This window comes from Mchenga conophoros, linkage group LG15 (genome assembly GCF_057382185.1).
Source record: "Mchenga conophoros isolate Kocher_MC1m ecotype Shallow Benthic linkage group LG15, M_conophoros_male_GT1.1, whole genome shotgun sequence".
NCBI classification, from domain to species: domain Eukaryota; kingdom Metazoa; phylum Chordata; class Actinopteri; order Cichliformes; family Cichlidae; genus Mchenga; species Mchenga conophoros.
The window spans coordinates 26,761,204-26,777,404 of NC_140540.1; the positions used below are offsets into that span (position 1 = coordinate 26,761,204).

Here is a 16,201-nt window from a genome sequence, read left to right on the forward strand (position 1 = left end):
GTCATAACTGCTTTAAGTCATACAGAATAGATATCAGAGCCTTAAACAGGCTGAATTCTGCTAAATGGGTCAAACTGGGCAGAAAGTATACAAACACATAACATCCTTATAAAATATGATGTAACACTATAGATCAACTTACCTCAGAATATATAAAGCATATAAACAATTACAGCAATATGATGCGACAAACACAGCAGTACTACTAATCCAAAATACTCAAAGCTTCATAGAACTGAAACAAACATTTATTTTTAGGTCCATTCTGCTGCTGATACATACTTTAGGTTTCTGAGTATTAAACTTGTTGCTGCCTTTCATAGTGTGTAACTTGAAGGCCCTGAGTACTTTCTCCCACACTGAAAACACTGGAATGATAAAATTATTTAAACATTACCTAATAAGACTGATTCAGGCCAGACAATTAGTTATGTTAAACTTTTCTAGCAGTCCTTCACAAACAGGGAACAGTCTGTCTATTCTCTCCATCTGTCAGCTGCTGCTGGCTCTTCCTCCTCCTCTTCCTCACACACTGCTGAGTTTGTCCTGGTGGATCATCAGGGTGCAAAGCCTCGCAGATGATGTGCAGCAGTGGGTCCCTCACTCTGTCCTCACTCTGGACACTTGCAGTTGTCACACATGGAAATCAAATGTGCGATGAGCTGCAGGATTCAAACACAAGTGTAACTTATAAATACATGTTCATACTTTTATTACACAATCAGAGAGAAAGAAACAGAGAGAAAGTGCAGGACAGACAGACAGCTGACAGTCTCAGGTGTATACACTGCTACAAAACAGCACAAGAGAAGGAGGATTTAGTGTTTGTGTTATTACAAGTGCTAAACAAGAAGAGTTCCCAGATGGTACAGTGGACACATGTGTGACTCCTGTGATTAAAGCATCTTTCTTTCAGCTTAACGAGTGAACCGTCAGCTCGTTCAAACACACGTTAAAGTCCGTTTGGCTTGACACCACCGAACAGAGGCAGCAATATAACATAGCGAACATTAACAGTGCAGTGAATCCTGCTTGTGCCGTGATATTCAGGACTGCAAACCGAGCAGTTGTTGTGTTTGTGGATGTATGACTGACTTTAATTATCCATAAAATAATCACATCTCTGTAAGAATAAGGTTGACTATTGTGGGGCGCCGTTTGTAAACTGAAACATGCCGAAATTAACGGCAACATTTATCCACATTTAGCTCTAAAACTTACAAAAACATGTTTTTTCGAGTCATTTTTTACAACATTTAGTAAAATAGTTGTAACTTCCATCCATCCATCTTCATCCGCTTTATCCGAGGCCAGGTCACGGGGGCAGCAGCCTAAGCAAAGAGGCCCAGACCTCCCTCTCCCCAGCCACCTCCTCCAGCTTATCCAGGGGAACACCAAGGCGTTCCCAGGCCAGCCGAGAGATATAATCTCTCCAGCATGTCCTGGGTCTGCCCCGGGGCCTCCTCCCAGTGGGACATGCCTGGAACACCTCACCCAGGAGGCGCCCAGGGGGCATCCTTGTCAGATGCCCGAACCACCTCAGCTGGCTCCTTTCGATGTGGAGCAGCAGCGGCTCTACTCTGAGCCCCTCCTGGATGGCCGAACTTCTCACCCTATTTCTAAGGGAGAGGCCAGCCACCCTTCGGAGGAAGCTCATTTCTGCCGCTTGTATCCGCGATCTCGTTCTTTCGGTCACTACCCACAGCTCGTGGCTATAGGTGAGGGTAGGGACGTAGATCGACCGGTAAATTGAGAGCTTCGCTTTTACACTCAGCTCCCTCTTCACCACGACGGACCGGTGCAGCGTCCGCATTACTGCAGCTGTAGCCCCAATCCGTCTGTCGATCTCCGGCTCCCTTCTCCCATCACTCGCGAACAAGACCCCAAGATACTTGAACTCCTCCACTTGGGGCAGGAACTCATCCCCGACCCGGAGTGGGCACTCCACCCTTTTCCGGCTGAGAACCATGGCCTCAGATTTGGAGGTGCTGATCCTCATTCCCGCTGCTTCACACTCGGCTGCGAACCGTTCCAGTGCGAGCTGGAGGCCCTCACCCGATGAAGCCAACAGAACCACATCATCTGCAAAAATCAGAGATGAGATTCTGAGGCCACCAAAGCGAAAGCCCTCCGCCACTTGGCTGCGCCTAGAAATTCTGTCCATAAAAATTATGAACAGAACCGGAGACAAAGGGCAGCCCTGGCGGAGCCCATCACCCACCGGGAACGAGTCCGACTTATTGCCGGCAATGCGAACCAAGCTCTTGCAACGGTTGTATAGGGATCGAATGGCCCGTAGCAATGGGCCAGACACCCCATATTCCCGCAACACCTCCCACAGGACACCCCGAGGGACACGGTCGAATGCCTTCTCCAAGTCCACAAAACACATGTAGACTGGTTGGGCAAACTCCCATGCACCCTCAAGTATCCTGGAGAGGATAAAGAGCTGGTCCAGTGTTCCGCGACCAGGACGAAAACCGCATTGTTCCTCCTGTATCCAAGGTTCGACTAACGGACGAACTCTCCTTTCCAGCACCCTGGCATAGACTTTCCCAGGGAGGCTGAGGAGTGTGATCCCCCTGTAGTTGGAACACACCCTCCGGTCCCCCTTCTTAAAGATGGGGACCACCACCCCGGTCTGCCAGTCCACAGGTACTGCCCCTGATCTCCACGCAACATTGCAGAGGCGTGTCAACCAGGACAGCCCTACAACGTCCAGAGCCTTCAGGAACTCGGGGCGGACCTCATCAACACCAGGGGCTCTGCCACCAAGGAGTTGTTTAACTGCCTCAGTGACCTCGGCCCCGGAAATTGGCGGGTCATTCCCCTCATCCCCAGACTCTGCTTCCTCCTCGGAAGACGTGTCAGTGGGATTAAGGAGGTCCTCGAAGTATTCCTTCCACCGCCTGACAATTTTCTCAGTCGACGTCAGCAGCGCTCCGCCAGCACTATACACAGTGCAGGTAGAGCACCGCTTTCCCCTCCTGAGACGTCTGACGGTTTGCCAGAATCTCTTCGAGGCAGTCCGAAAGTCTTTTTCCATGGCCTCTCCGAACTCCTCCCACACCCGAGTTTTTGCTTCAGCCACTGCCCGAGCCGCATTCCGCTTGGCCTGTCGATACCTGTCGGCTGCCTCCGGAGTCCCACAGGCTAACCAAGCACGATAGGACTCCTTCTTCAGCCTGGTGGCTCCCTTCACCTCTGGTGTCCACCATTTGGTTCGGGGATTACCACCACGGCAGGCACCAACCACCTTGCGGCCGCAGCTCAATGCAGCAGCTTCGGCAATGGAGACGCTGAACATGGTCCATTCGAACTCAATGTCCCCAGTCTCCCTCGGAATGCTGTTGAAGCTCTGCCGGAGGTGTGCGTTGAAGATCTCGCGGACTGGGGCCTCTGCTAGACGTTCATCACTTCTTTACTGAAACCAAAGAAGCAGGAATCTGCAGCTTTGAAGACTTCCAGGTTGTGTTCATCTTTGATGGTCTGGATGAGTGTCGACTTCCTCTGGACTTCCACAAAACTACAATTTTGACTGATGTTACAGAGTCCACCTCAGTGGATGTGCTGCTGATAAACCTCATCAGGGGGAAACTGCTTCCTTCTGCCCGCATCTGGATAACCACACGACCTGCAGCGGCCAATCAGATCCCTCCTTCATGTGTTGACATGGTGACAGAGGTCAGAGGGTTCACTAACCCACAGAAGGAGGAGTATTTCAGGAAGAGATTCAGAGATAAGAAGCAGGTAACCAAGATCTTCTCCCACATCAAGTCATCACGAAGCCTCCACATCATGTGCCACATCCCAGTTTTCTGCTGGATCACTGCTACAGTTCTGGAGGATGTGCTGAAAACCAGTGAGGAAGGTGAGTTGCCCAAGACCCTGACTGAGATGTACATCCACTTCCTGGTGCTTCAAACCAAAGTGAAGATGGTCAAGTATGATGGAGGAGCTGAGACAGATCCACACTGGAGTCTAGAGAGCAGGAAGATTATTGAATCTCTGGGAAAACTGGCTTTTGATCAGCTGCAGAAAGGAAATCTGATCTTCTATGAATCAGACCTGACAGAGTGTGGTATTGACATCAGAGCAGCCTCATTGTACTCAGGAGTGTTCACACAGATCTTTAAAGAAGAGAGAGGACTGTACCAGGACAAGGCGTTCTGCTTCATCCATCTGAGTGTTCAGGAGTTTCTGGCTGCTCTTCATGTCCATCTGACCTTCATCAACTCTGGAGTCAACCTGCTGGAAGATCAACAGGCAACATCTTATTCGCCTGAAGTGTTTACAGAAATACATGAACTAAAATATCTCTACCAGAGTGCTGTGGATAAGGCCTTGGAGAGTCCAAATGGACACCTGGACTTGTTCCTCCGCTTCCTCCTGGGTCTTTCACTGCAGACCAATCAGACTCTCCTACGAGGCTTGCTGACACAGACGGGAAGTAACTCACAGGACACAGCCCAGTACATCAAGAAGATGATCAGTGAGAATCTTTCTGCAGAGAAAAGCATTAATCTGTTCCATTGTCTGAATGAACTGAAGGATCGTTCTCTAGTGGAGGAGATCCAACAGTCCATAAGATATGGTAGTCTTTCTACAAATGAACTGTCTCCATCTCAGTGGTCAGCTGTGGTCTTCATCTTACTGTCATCAGAAGAAGATCTGGATGGATTTGACCTGAAAAAATACTCTTCTTCAGAGGAGGCTCTTCTGAGGCTGCTGCCAGTGGTCAAAGCCTCCAACAAAGCTCTGTGAGTACAAGACATCTACAAACCCATGTATAGAAATGTTTGTGCAGTATAAAGTAGAAATAAAAGAAAACCTAAACACAGAATTATTACAATAGTCATTGAAAATGGTACTAATATTAAAATCACTGTTTGAAAGGTTTTCATTTTGTATTTAATATCAGTAACGCATCAAGGCAAAAAACAAAAGAAGAAAAAAAAGACTGGGCAATCTAAAACCTAAAACGACTAATGTTCTTTTTATGCAGGGTATTAAAAGAGCATGACAAATAAACTGAAACTTTTTAAAATAAAAACGGGGAGGACAAATACACTGAACAAAAATATAAACGCAACACTTTTGTTTTTGCTCCCATTCCCCATGGGATGGACGTAGAGACCTAAAATTCATTCCAGATACACAATATAACCATCCCTCCCAAACAGTGGTCACAAATCAGTCCAAATGTGTGGTAGTGGACACATCTGCTATATTGAGATAATCCATCCCACCTCACAGGTGTGCCACATCAGGATGCTGATCTGACATCATGAGTAGTGCACAGGTGTACCTCAGACTGCCCACAACAAAAGGCCACCCTGGAATGTGCAGTTTTTTGCGCTATTGGGGGTCTGGGGACCCAGAACCGGTCAGTATCTGGTGTGACCACCATTTGCCTCATGCAGTGCAACACATCGTCGCATGGAGTCTATCAGATTGTCAATTGTGGCCTGTGGAATGTTGGTCCACTCCACTTCAATGGCTGTGCGAGGTTGTTGGATATTCGTGGGAACTGGTACACGCTGTCGTATACGCCGGTCAAGCACATCCCGAACATGCTCAATGGGTGACATGTCCGGTGAGTATGCTGGCCATGCAAGAACTGGGACATTCTCAGCTGCCATCTGCCCTGAACAATGTGAACCATGATTCATCCGTGAAGCGCACACCTCTCCAACGTGCCAGACGCCATCGATGAGGACGACGGGCATGCAGTTGAGCGTCCCTGAGACGGTTTCTGACAGTTTGTGCAGAAATTGTTTGGTTGTGCAAACCAATTGTTCCAGCAGCTGTCTGGGTGGCTGGTCTCAGACGATCTTGGAGGTGAACCTGCTGGATGTGGAGGTCCTGGGCTGGTGTGGTTACACGAGGTCTGCGGTTGTGAGGCCGGTTGGATGTGCTGCCACATTCTCTGAAACGCCTGTGGAGACGGCTTATGGTTGAGAAATGAACATTCAATGCACGGGCGACAGATCTGGTTGACATTCCTGCTGTCAGCATGGCAATTGCACGCTCCCTCATTGCTTGTGGCATCTGTGGCATTTTGCTGTGAGACAAAACTGCACATTCCAGGGTGGCCTTTTGTTGTGGGCAGTCTGAGGTACACCTGTGCACTACTCATGATGTCAGATCAGCATCCTGATGTGGCACACCTGTGAGGTGGGATGGATTATCTCAATATAGCAGATGTGCCCACTACCACACATTTGGACTGATTTGTGACCACTGTTTGGGAGGGATGGTTATATTGTGTATCTGGAATGAATTTTAGGTCTCTACGTCCATCCCATGGGGAATGGGAGCAAAAACAAAAGTGTTGCGTTTATATTTTTGTTCAGTGTAGTTCAATAATTTAAAAATCTTTCTCATTGCATAACTGCAGATAATTTGGAAATTTAATTGTTCACAGAATCCAGTGAAATGCAGGAAACAAGGATCATCTAAGCAAAAGAACCTTTTGTTAAAATAAATCATTGGAGGGTCTCACAGACACTTTAAAGAACATTGTCGTCTTCCATAAATGCAAATCAAAGTGTTCTATAAACATGTTCTTATGTTCAAAAATGATTTAAATTAAACTGAGATCCCCATAAATATGGTAAGATAAGATATGATGTAAAACAGATGGATAGATTGTTTACTGCTCAATTTCCCTCAGTTTAAACAGGTGACATATTGCCTTTGTATACATTTCAATAAAAAGTCGGAGTTTAATTATTTGCAAATGACCCTTTTAACTTTACCTATGTTCCATGAAGAGGTTTGAACTGCATGTGTTATTCGTCCATTGAAAAACCCCTGGCAGTCAAGGTGCCATGCAAAGTGGCCTTACAGTTCAATGTCTTGTCCAAGACAGATCGAAGAAATATTGGATCAAACCACTAATCCTGTGATCAGTGGACATTCAATTCTACTATCTGAGCAATAGCCTTTTTTTTTTTTTTTGGCTTTCATTCTTAAATCTTTCTCAGGCTCAGCTGTTGTAATCTCTCAGAAAGAAGCTGTAAAGCTTTGTCATCAGTTCTCCGCTCCCAGTCCTGTAGGCTGACTGAGCTAGACCTGAGTAACAACAAACTGCAGGATTTAGGAGCGAAGCAGCTGTGTACTGGGCTGGAAAGTCCACATTGCAAACTGAAAATTCTCAGGTCAGATTACAGCTAATTTTGGATCAATTAAAGCCTGTTTTCTGTTTATGTCACTTAATTTTTATTAATATTTACATTTTGTGTTAATATCGTCTAAACCAGGCTCTCAGGTTGTATGATCACAGCGGAAGGTTGTGTTGCTTTGGCCTCAGCTATGAGGGGCAACCCCTACCATCTGACAGAGTTGGACCTGAGCTACAACCATCTAGGAGACTTTGGAGTGAGGCTGCTATCGGCTAGACTGAGAGACCCGCTCTCCACACTTGAAACTCTCAGGTAATGAACACACAAAGTATTTTCCCTTGAGTGACAAATGTCCCCAGTGAATGAGTAGACTCATCAACATATTTTGCATCACACCACACTAGGAAGCACAGGCTGTGGAGGAGGAGAGGCCCCAATCTTCATTTCTAGCTTATTGAATTAACCATACATCTGGACAGTTATTTGGTAATTCCCCTTGGATTCTGTTTATCTCGATAAGCTCTTTTATCTAGCGCTTGTTGAAACCTTTCATTTTATAAAAGGCTTTGTGAAGTTTTCTGATACCCTCTGTTTTCTCGAGCTATGAAAAGTTTCCCAAATATAAAAGCTGTCCATTTATCTTTTTTTTAAAAAAATAAATTAAAAACTCAAAGCAATACTATATAAATGACTATATTAAATTAAACATTGTACAGTTCATGTTCAACATTTAATACGCGTTGAAAGTTGGATAGACAATCATTGTTTTTGCATTTTGTTCTCCAGGGTGGACCATAGTGGTGAACAGTGGTTAAAACCTGGTCTGAGGAAGTGTAAGTTTGACTAATGATGTGAAACTTTCTAATTAAATCCAAATCATTATCATTAAACTTTCTACAAATGACAGCATATCAGTAATTACAGAATAAAGCCATTAGATGTGTAAGATAAAAACTGTGCCCTCTTGTAAACTTTTTATTTATTCTTGCCTTCAGATGTCTGTGATCTTGAACTGGACACAAACTCAATAAACATAAACCTTAAACTTTCTGAAGACAACAAGATGGTGACAGTTGTGGAGGAGGAGCAACCATATCCTGATCATCCAGACAGATTTGGTTGGTGGCAGCTGCTGTGTAGAAATGGTCTGACTGGTTGTTGTTACTGGGAGGTTGAATGGAAAGGAAGAGTTCACATATCTATTAGTTACAGAGGAATCAGAAGGAGAGGACACAGAACTGACTGCAGGTTTGGAGAGAATGATCGGTCATGGAGTCTGAGCTGCTCTGATACTGTTGGTTACTCCGTCTGGCACAATAACACAGTTACAACCATCTCCTTCTCCTCGCCCTCCTCATCCTCCATGTCTAACAGAGTAGCAGTGTACGTGGACTGTCCTGCTGGGACTCTGTCATTCTACAGAGTCTCCTCTGACACTCTGATCCACCTCCACACAGTCAACACAACATTCACTGAACCTGTGTATCCTGGGTTTGGATTCTGGTCTTATGGTTCCACATTGTCTCTGTGTTCTTTGAAGAATGAAGAAGAAGAAAACCCTTTGGACATTTAGACACAATCTCAAAGTCTGTAATAGAAATGTCAAACGTTCAAATCATTGATTGTGATTTAATGCTGTTCTATCTTATAAGCAGAAGTAGCTGAACAAATGTTTTTACAGATTTGGTATCAGGACACCAAATATATAAAGCCGTGAAGGTTAATAGTTAAACTGAGTTTTTTAAATTTATTATTCTGCTTTTTTTTTGTGTCAAACACATTTGGTTTACCAAGAGGAGAGACATAGACTCTCTACAGGATCCTCTTGTTACTTTCTTAAATTTAGATATGTATTTATTTTATTGTATTACTCATAATATTATCTGTGTCGTTATGATAGGGCTGATGGGCTGAATCTTTTTAATGACTTGCTTCTGTAAATAAAAAAAGACAAAATGTTAAAACCCATTTAAAACACGACCGCTGACATGAACACAGTAGGAGTTTAGAGGAAGAAACAGGTTTGATGTATCGCCATCATCAACTACCCTGTTGGCAAGTCTGATGGAACTTTTTTACACCTGCTCTTAAGTTAACCACACACCTTCAGCAGGATGACCAGTGGGATACAGGAGAACCACAGCTGCCCTTCTTTAATGGCTACTTTAGGCTGGTAGTGGATACCACTACTGGGAGGCAAGGTACCTTCAGTGTTTGCTTATTTGCAGAAGGATCACAACAGCACCCTTCTTGCAGGTTTCCTGTTTATCTGGGCTTGACACTGCCTGTAAGTACACTTGAGTGACCCAGTGAGGCAGGGTTTGTGTCCCCTCCCAGAATAAAACTGAGACTCTTTTACGGTACTCTCAGAGCACAACAGAGAATTGATAAGTTGATATCAATAAGTTCTTATCAATTCCCAACTGCAAATTCAGAGAGTTATGATCTGACATAAAGATTTATACAGTTAATGTTTAATGAGTTTAAAGAGTTCAAGGGTCATCATGTGACTGTTAGTGCAGCTCTGTTATCAGATTTCCTTAAGGCAGCCCCTGAATTTGAAGAGTTAAGAGCTAACACACTTAAAAACCTTGAATGGTGTGAGTTACATGTTTATCCTCTTTGGTCAGTCTCATTGTTGGATGAATAATTTGACTTTCTCTTATTTCCACCATCCAAAAGTAAACCTAATCTTAAATCATTTTAGTGTGAGTGGGTGTTGCTGTTAAACAGCTCTTATAATAGTTGAGCTAGTAGAAAATATTGTGTTATCTTGTTGAGTTTTATTGTTATGTTCAGGTAGAATATCTGAAATTATTTTTGAACATTACAAAAACCAATTGAGGAGTTCTCATATCATTAAACCATTACAGATTTTCTATTTTCGCTCTCTTTAAATGTTTAATTTGTGAATTAATTCTTCTTTTGTCTTATTGCTCTTCTAATTATGCAGCACTTCCTCAGATGTGTCTTCGGGGGTTCAGATTTCTTGGATTTAAAAATTCTACTTTGCTTCCACTGCAGTTAGACTCCCGTTTATGTCACATTTTAGTTTTTTCAATATGTAAACCTGTGGAGGTACCTGAGACCTTTTATGATCCATCCAGCTGAGTACTTTGGTTTTGTGGCTATGGGGTTTTGTATGATTGCATTTGTGCTTTCGAGATTAAGGAGTTTAAAACAGCTCATACAATGAATCAGATTCAGTAAAAGGACTAGATATTACAATCCCTGATTGCTCATGTGACACATCGCGGACATCCTCTCAGTTCTGTACATATTATTTGTATTGCACTTCGGTTTTTTGCAAACAGGAGCTTTCTGTATAATATTGGTGACGCTGAGCACGTTTCCAAGGCTACCGTCTGTCGGGCAGTCAGGAATGTTACAGTTGCACTGAAATGTCTCCTGTACTCGTTTGTGGTGTTCCCCGGTCATAGACCTACAACATTTATCAAAGAGGGATGCCACAAAATTGCAGGTATCAGGATGAACGAAACTTAATTCATGATGTGGTGATATTTGAACTACTACTTAAATTTTACATTTATTCTCACGGTTCCCAGGCGTGATTGGCTGTATAGATGGCACTCACATTCCAATCATTGCTCCTTTAGTAAATGAAGGAGACTATGTGAACAGGAAGTCTTTCCACAGCATTAATGTACAGGTACATAGTTCCCTGTAGCATTTCAAACTAACAAATTATTTCATTATAGTAATGGATGCTAATTTGTGTTCTCTGCACTGTGAAGATCATATGTGATGCTGCCAACATTATCACAAATGTGGAAGCCAACTGCTCAGCCTCTGTGAGTGGTGGTGGTGGAGGACCCCCACCTGTTTTTCGGGCCTCCGCTTTTTTTCTGTTGGCTATAGCGGGTCACATTTGAGCATACAGAGTAAGCAAATATGTACTTGTAATGTGCTCAGATAATTTCAATAAGTGCTTACAGAAAGAAAATTCATGTAGAATCTAACTGCAATTGATTTACATAGGACAAACAGACCAAGCACTATGGCTCATAATACAATTACACCTTACCTGTTTGGACTATATTTTTATGTTTCATTTTTACTTGCTGCCAGGAACGTTTGGGGCCTGTTGGGTTGCACCTGCGCTCAAATCACATCACAAAATAAAATGTATAAAATAAAAAATAAAATAAAATAGAATAAAATAACGTGTTAAATGGGTGGAAATCCCTAGTTCAATGTTTAAATTAACACTCACGCATTGACTCTGTCAGCTATGTTTTGCCATGCATGCTCCCTTTCTTTTGCAGCTGAGGCTGTGTTACTTTTTTTCCGCGGAATTTGCATGTTATCGGCATATGCTGCCATCAGAATTTCGGCCTCAAGCGCTGTAAAATACATTGACCGCGCCTTCTTTCCCTCCGTCTCCATGGTGACTCGCTTAATCTGTGCTCCACTAATCAGGGCTTTATGTATCCTCGTGCGCGCGCTTAACTTGGGGTTAAAGCAACTCCGCGTTGACTGAACTAATTGTTATCAGCCTTTCTGAAACCGAATATTCCGAGTTGGACAGTTCGGGGTTACTCAACCCTGAGTATCGTTTTTCACTCTGAGTTTTCTAAACCGGCTTCCTGAAATAGGGCCCTGGTTATGCTGATGGAAACACCTAAAATCAGTTTGATTTTAGGTGTTTCCATTAGACTGGCAGTATGAAAAGGAAAAAAGCAAAACGCTTGGACACTGCTAGCACAGGCGCCCACAGAAACGCAAAGCAGGAGATGAAGCATCGCTGAATAAGTTTCCAAACCAACTTCATTCTAAGCCAAAGACTAGAAAATATGGTGAAGCATATCTTCCCTTTGGTTTCACCTGCACAAGTGCCAAGGTAGGTCTCCCCTGCAGAATTGGTTTTCCCTTTGTCGGGAGCATGCGCTGGGCTGTTCAAATCACGGACAAACAGTATCCCACATTCTTGATTTTTAGTTCACAAACACTTGTTGTAATGACTAACTACTCCTGACATTTTGGAGATGTTAGCTCTGTATACAGTAAAGTTACAGCGGGATAAAAATAATATCAGGTTGATCCTGCCAGGATTTGTCCCCCGGTTCAAATCACGGACTAACAGTATCCCACAGCTGTTTATGTTTTTAAACCCATTTTGCACAGAGAGGCATTTTTTGAAAAATGTATTGATAGCAATGTTGAATATTATTACACAGAAGAAAAAAAACAACTACATGTAAAATAATCACACCGTGAAGCTTCTGCCTTTGTAAATGGAGGGACAGTAACTGCGTGTAAAACCTGAAGACAGTCAGAATAACAGTAACAGTATTTCATCTCTATGTCCCATTCTGCAATTCATCTCATGTAAACAATAACGTGGCGCCCAGCCTGACGTGAAAAGAGGCACATTCCTTTGACGTTGCCAGACAAACTCTGTATTCCTCATCCGCAAAAAAAAGGTGTTTTAAAAATTCTCCGTTTTCAGTGATTCGAAACGCCGTTTACGTGTGGATGCGTTTTCAAAAATACCCATGTAGGTGCGGACGTAGCGTAAAAGAGTTAGTAGTTTATTTTATTACTAACTGTCATTTATTGGAGGTTACTTGTACTTGCTTAATTGTTTACTAAATGTTTGAGGTGTGAAATAAACCGCAATGGAGCAAAATATGGGTGTGTGTGGTTGGAGGATGTGTTAGTGCGTGTGCGTGGCTCCACATCAGCCACGCCGCTTTGCTAGCTAAAACACTGGTGTTGGATAATTTTGCCAGAAAAAAAAACAGAGGACGGCTGAAGCGGGGCAGCCAAAGAGTAAACTCTTAAAAGTAAGTACTGAATATTATGTCACTTATTTATGTGCAAATGCTTAATAACAAAGAACATTAAAACATTACTGTTGGCCACATGTCGGCAAAGTTATGTGACATTAGCAATGTTTGTACTAACTTGGCTTTAAAGCCTTTACTTTAAAATATACTCCGTTCAATAGTTGACTTTAATCTTAGAGAGAATGCCATGATTTTATGGATAATTAAAGTCAGCAATATATCCATAAACACAACAAGCAGAAAGTCAGTGATGCTGCTCGGTTTGCAGTCCTGAATATCACGGCACAAGCAGGATCCACTGCACTGTTAATGTTCGCTATGTTATATTGCTGCCTCTGTTCGGTGGTGTCGAGCCAAAAGGATTTTAACGTGTGTTTGAAAGAGCTGACGGTTCACTCGTTAAGCTGAAAGAAAGATGCTTTAATCACAGGAGTCACACATGTGTCCACTGTACCATCTGGGAACTCTTCTTGTTTAGCACTTGTAATAACACAAACACTAAATCCTCCTTCTCTTGTGCTGTTTTGTAGCAGTGTATACACCTGAGACTGTCACCTCTCTGTCTGTCCTGCACTCTCTCTCTGTTTCTTTCTCTCTGATTGTGGAATAAAAGTCTGAACATGTATTTATAAGTTACACTTGTGTTTGAATTCTGCAGCTTATCACAGATTTGATTTCCATGTGTGACAACTGCAAGTGTCCAGAGTGAGGACAGACTGAGGGACCCACTGCTGCTCATCATCTGTGAGGCTTTGCACCCCTGATGATCCACCAGGACAAACTCAGCAGTGTGTGAGGAAGAGGAGGGGGAAGAGTCAGCACCAGCTGACAGATGGAGAGACAGACTGTTCCCTGTTTGTGAAGGACTGCTAGAAAAGTTTAATAGAACTAATTGTCTGTCCTGAATCAGTCTTATTAGGTAATGTTCAAATTTCAGAATGTAGCTGTGTAAACTTCAAATATCTGCTCGGTTTGTCAAGACATCACATATTTGCAAAAGTGCTCCAAAGTTTTCGGAGACGTCTGTTACCCACCTGCTCGATAGCTAGCAGAACAGCGAACTCCCGGCACATCATTTTCAAACCCCCTGCGATCTGTCGCTACTCAGATTAAAGGTGATATATAAGTCACTTAGATAACTTAAAAATGTTATTGTTTGACTTTTTCAGTGTTTTATTTGTTCGTGAGTAAACTGGTTTCCCTGAGATTACAGCTGAATAAACGTCAAACTGAAAATTGATTAAACAGAAGTGTGAAATGTTCGAGAATTTACGCCAGTGTCCTGTTACATTTTAGATAATTACTGAGGCCCGCAAGGGACACTGGAGAGAAAAAAATCAAGATAAACTTGCAAAAGTTCATCTGAAGGCTAGACCGTCCAATTTCACAGCCACTCACTTCTGGTCTTCCTGGCCTTTGGAGGACCCAGCCCACAAAGACCGCATCCTCAGGAGGTTGCAAGCCTATGAATTTGGACACCCCCATTGTTTACATGAGATGAATTTCTACAATGGCAGATAGAGACAAAATACTGTTGCTGTTAATCTTATTATTTGCAGTTTTTACACGCTTGCATATACACACACAGTTATGGTCCTTCCATTTAGACAGAGGCGTCAGAGTGAACTTTGGGCATGGCTTCTAAATTCAACACAGATGCTCTCACAACCCAAATCCCGACGTCGGTTTTGAATAAATTTAATTTTTAAAACATTTAATTTATGTATGCTGTATGCACTTTGCTTATTCCTAAGTTGTGAGTCTAGACAACAGCCAAAATACTGTCTTTAGTTATTAACATTTGAAATGATGAGGGCACTTGAAAATGGCACTTGAAAAGCATGCTCAATCATCCAGGTAAATCTCCAAAAGTTGATTCTGTTCATCTGGACGTAGCGTTTTCAGTGGGAGAAACGTTTCGTCACTCATCCAAGTGACTTCTTCAGTCTCAGCTGACTGCAGGTTTCCCCAATCTTATAAACAGTACATTTGCATGACTGAAACCAGCCCACTGGAGGAACAATGGGCTGGGAGGTCAGTTCCTTAATCGTAATTATGCAAATTGTCATGACCATTGATCAACAACCACTGATCAAAGCCCACTGTATGTAGGTAAACTGTCAGCAATAACACAGGTGATCAGGCATAAAAACGTTTTTCATTTTTAGGTTGTTGTGCAGTCATTTGTCATACTAGAGAGAGAGAGAGAGAGAGATGGCTTGTAACTGTCTACCATGATGAAGACTGTCAGTATAAGAGGGTTTTAAATAATTAAAAATTTTTTAATAAAAAATAATAAATATAAAGTGTAAAAAAATGATTAAGATAATCAAGCACCTCCATAATTCCACCTTTATTCTGTCTGAGGTTGGAGAGCAGCCATATTTGGCACATGTGACGTCTACTTATATATTCATAAATAATATGATCATAAAGGGTGGTGCAGTGTGTCCTTTTCTAAAGAAGGCAATAAAGGAAGCATTGACGCTCTTTTCCTTAGGATTCAGAGAACTGGGACAGCTCAGGTTGCCTGGCAGATTTTTCCAGACCACTGGAATACAAGCATCGCATCTCCGCCACAAATTAAACTCAAACCTTACAGTTCAGGTAAAACTGAATCCTGTTGCGATTATGTGATTTTACATATTTTTTCTCTAAGGCTGTTATATGCAGGCATGTCTGATGTACAGTGAATTTTTATCATCGTGATTTTACCTAAATGCGTGTGACTTTCTATGAAGTGTGATATATTTCTCTTTAAACTTGCTGTGAGGAGGGATCTATTCAAACCGTCAGGACTCACAGAAACGTTTGTATGTTTAAATGAGACGAGCGGTCTCTTTCAGCCTTTATTTGGGGCGATCGTGGCTCAAGAGTTGGGCGTTCGCCTTGTAATCGGAAGGTTGCTGGTTCGAGCCCCGGCTTGGACAGTCTCGGTTGTTGTGTCCTTGGGCAAGACACTTCACCTGTTGCCTACTGGTGGTGGTCAGAGGGCCCGGTGGCGCCAGTGTCCGGCAGCCTCGCCTCTGTCAGTGCTCCCCAGGGTGGCTGTGGCTACAATGTAGCTTGCCATCACCAGTGTGTGGATGACTGGATATGTAAAGCGCTTTGGGGTCCTTAGGGACTAGTAAAGCGCTATATAAATACAGGCCATTTACCATTTATTTTGATACATCGGTGAGGAGAATGACTCCATGTTTGATCTGTTAGGTTTCAGATTAAACCGAGTCACAGTGAATACTGTAGCAGACCGTGCTGTCTCCA

The 16,201-nt window shown here is 43.0% G+C and overlaps 1 protein-coding gene across 1 annotated transcript; it reads left to right on the forward strand.

Annotated features, from left to right (window-relative positions):
- Window positions 1–3,672: 3,672 nt before the first annotated feature.
- On the forward strand, window positions 3,673–8,700 carry LOC146558510 (stonustoxin subunit alpha-like). Its single transcript, XM_085245894.1, has 6 exons — window positions 3,673–3,684; window positions 4,408–4,492; window positions 7,013–7,163; window positions 7,266–7,439; window positions 7,914–7,960; window positions 8,123–8,700. Exons 1-6 carry the CDS (start codon window positions 3,673–3,675, stop codon window positions 8,698–8,700), a joined length of 1,047 nt encoding a protein of 348 aa, XP_085102020.1.
- Window positions 8,701–16,201: the final 7,501 nt, after the last annotated feature.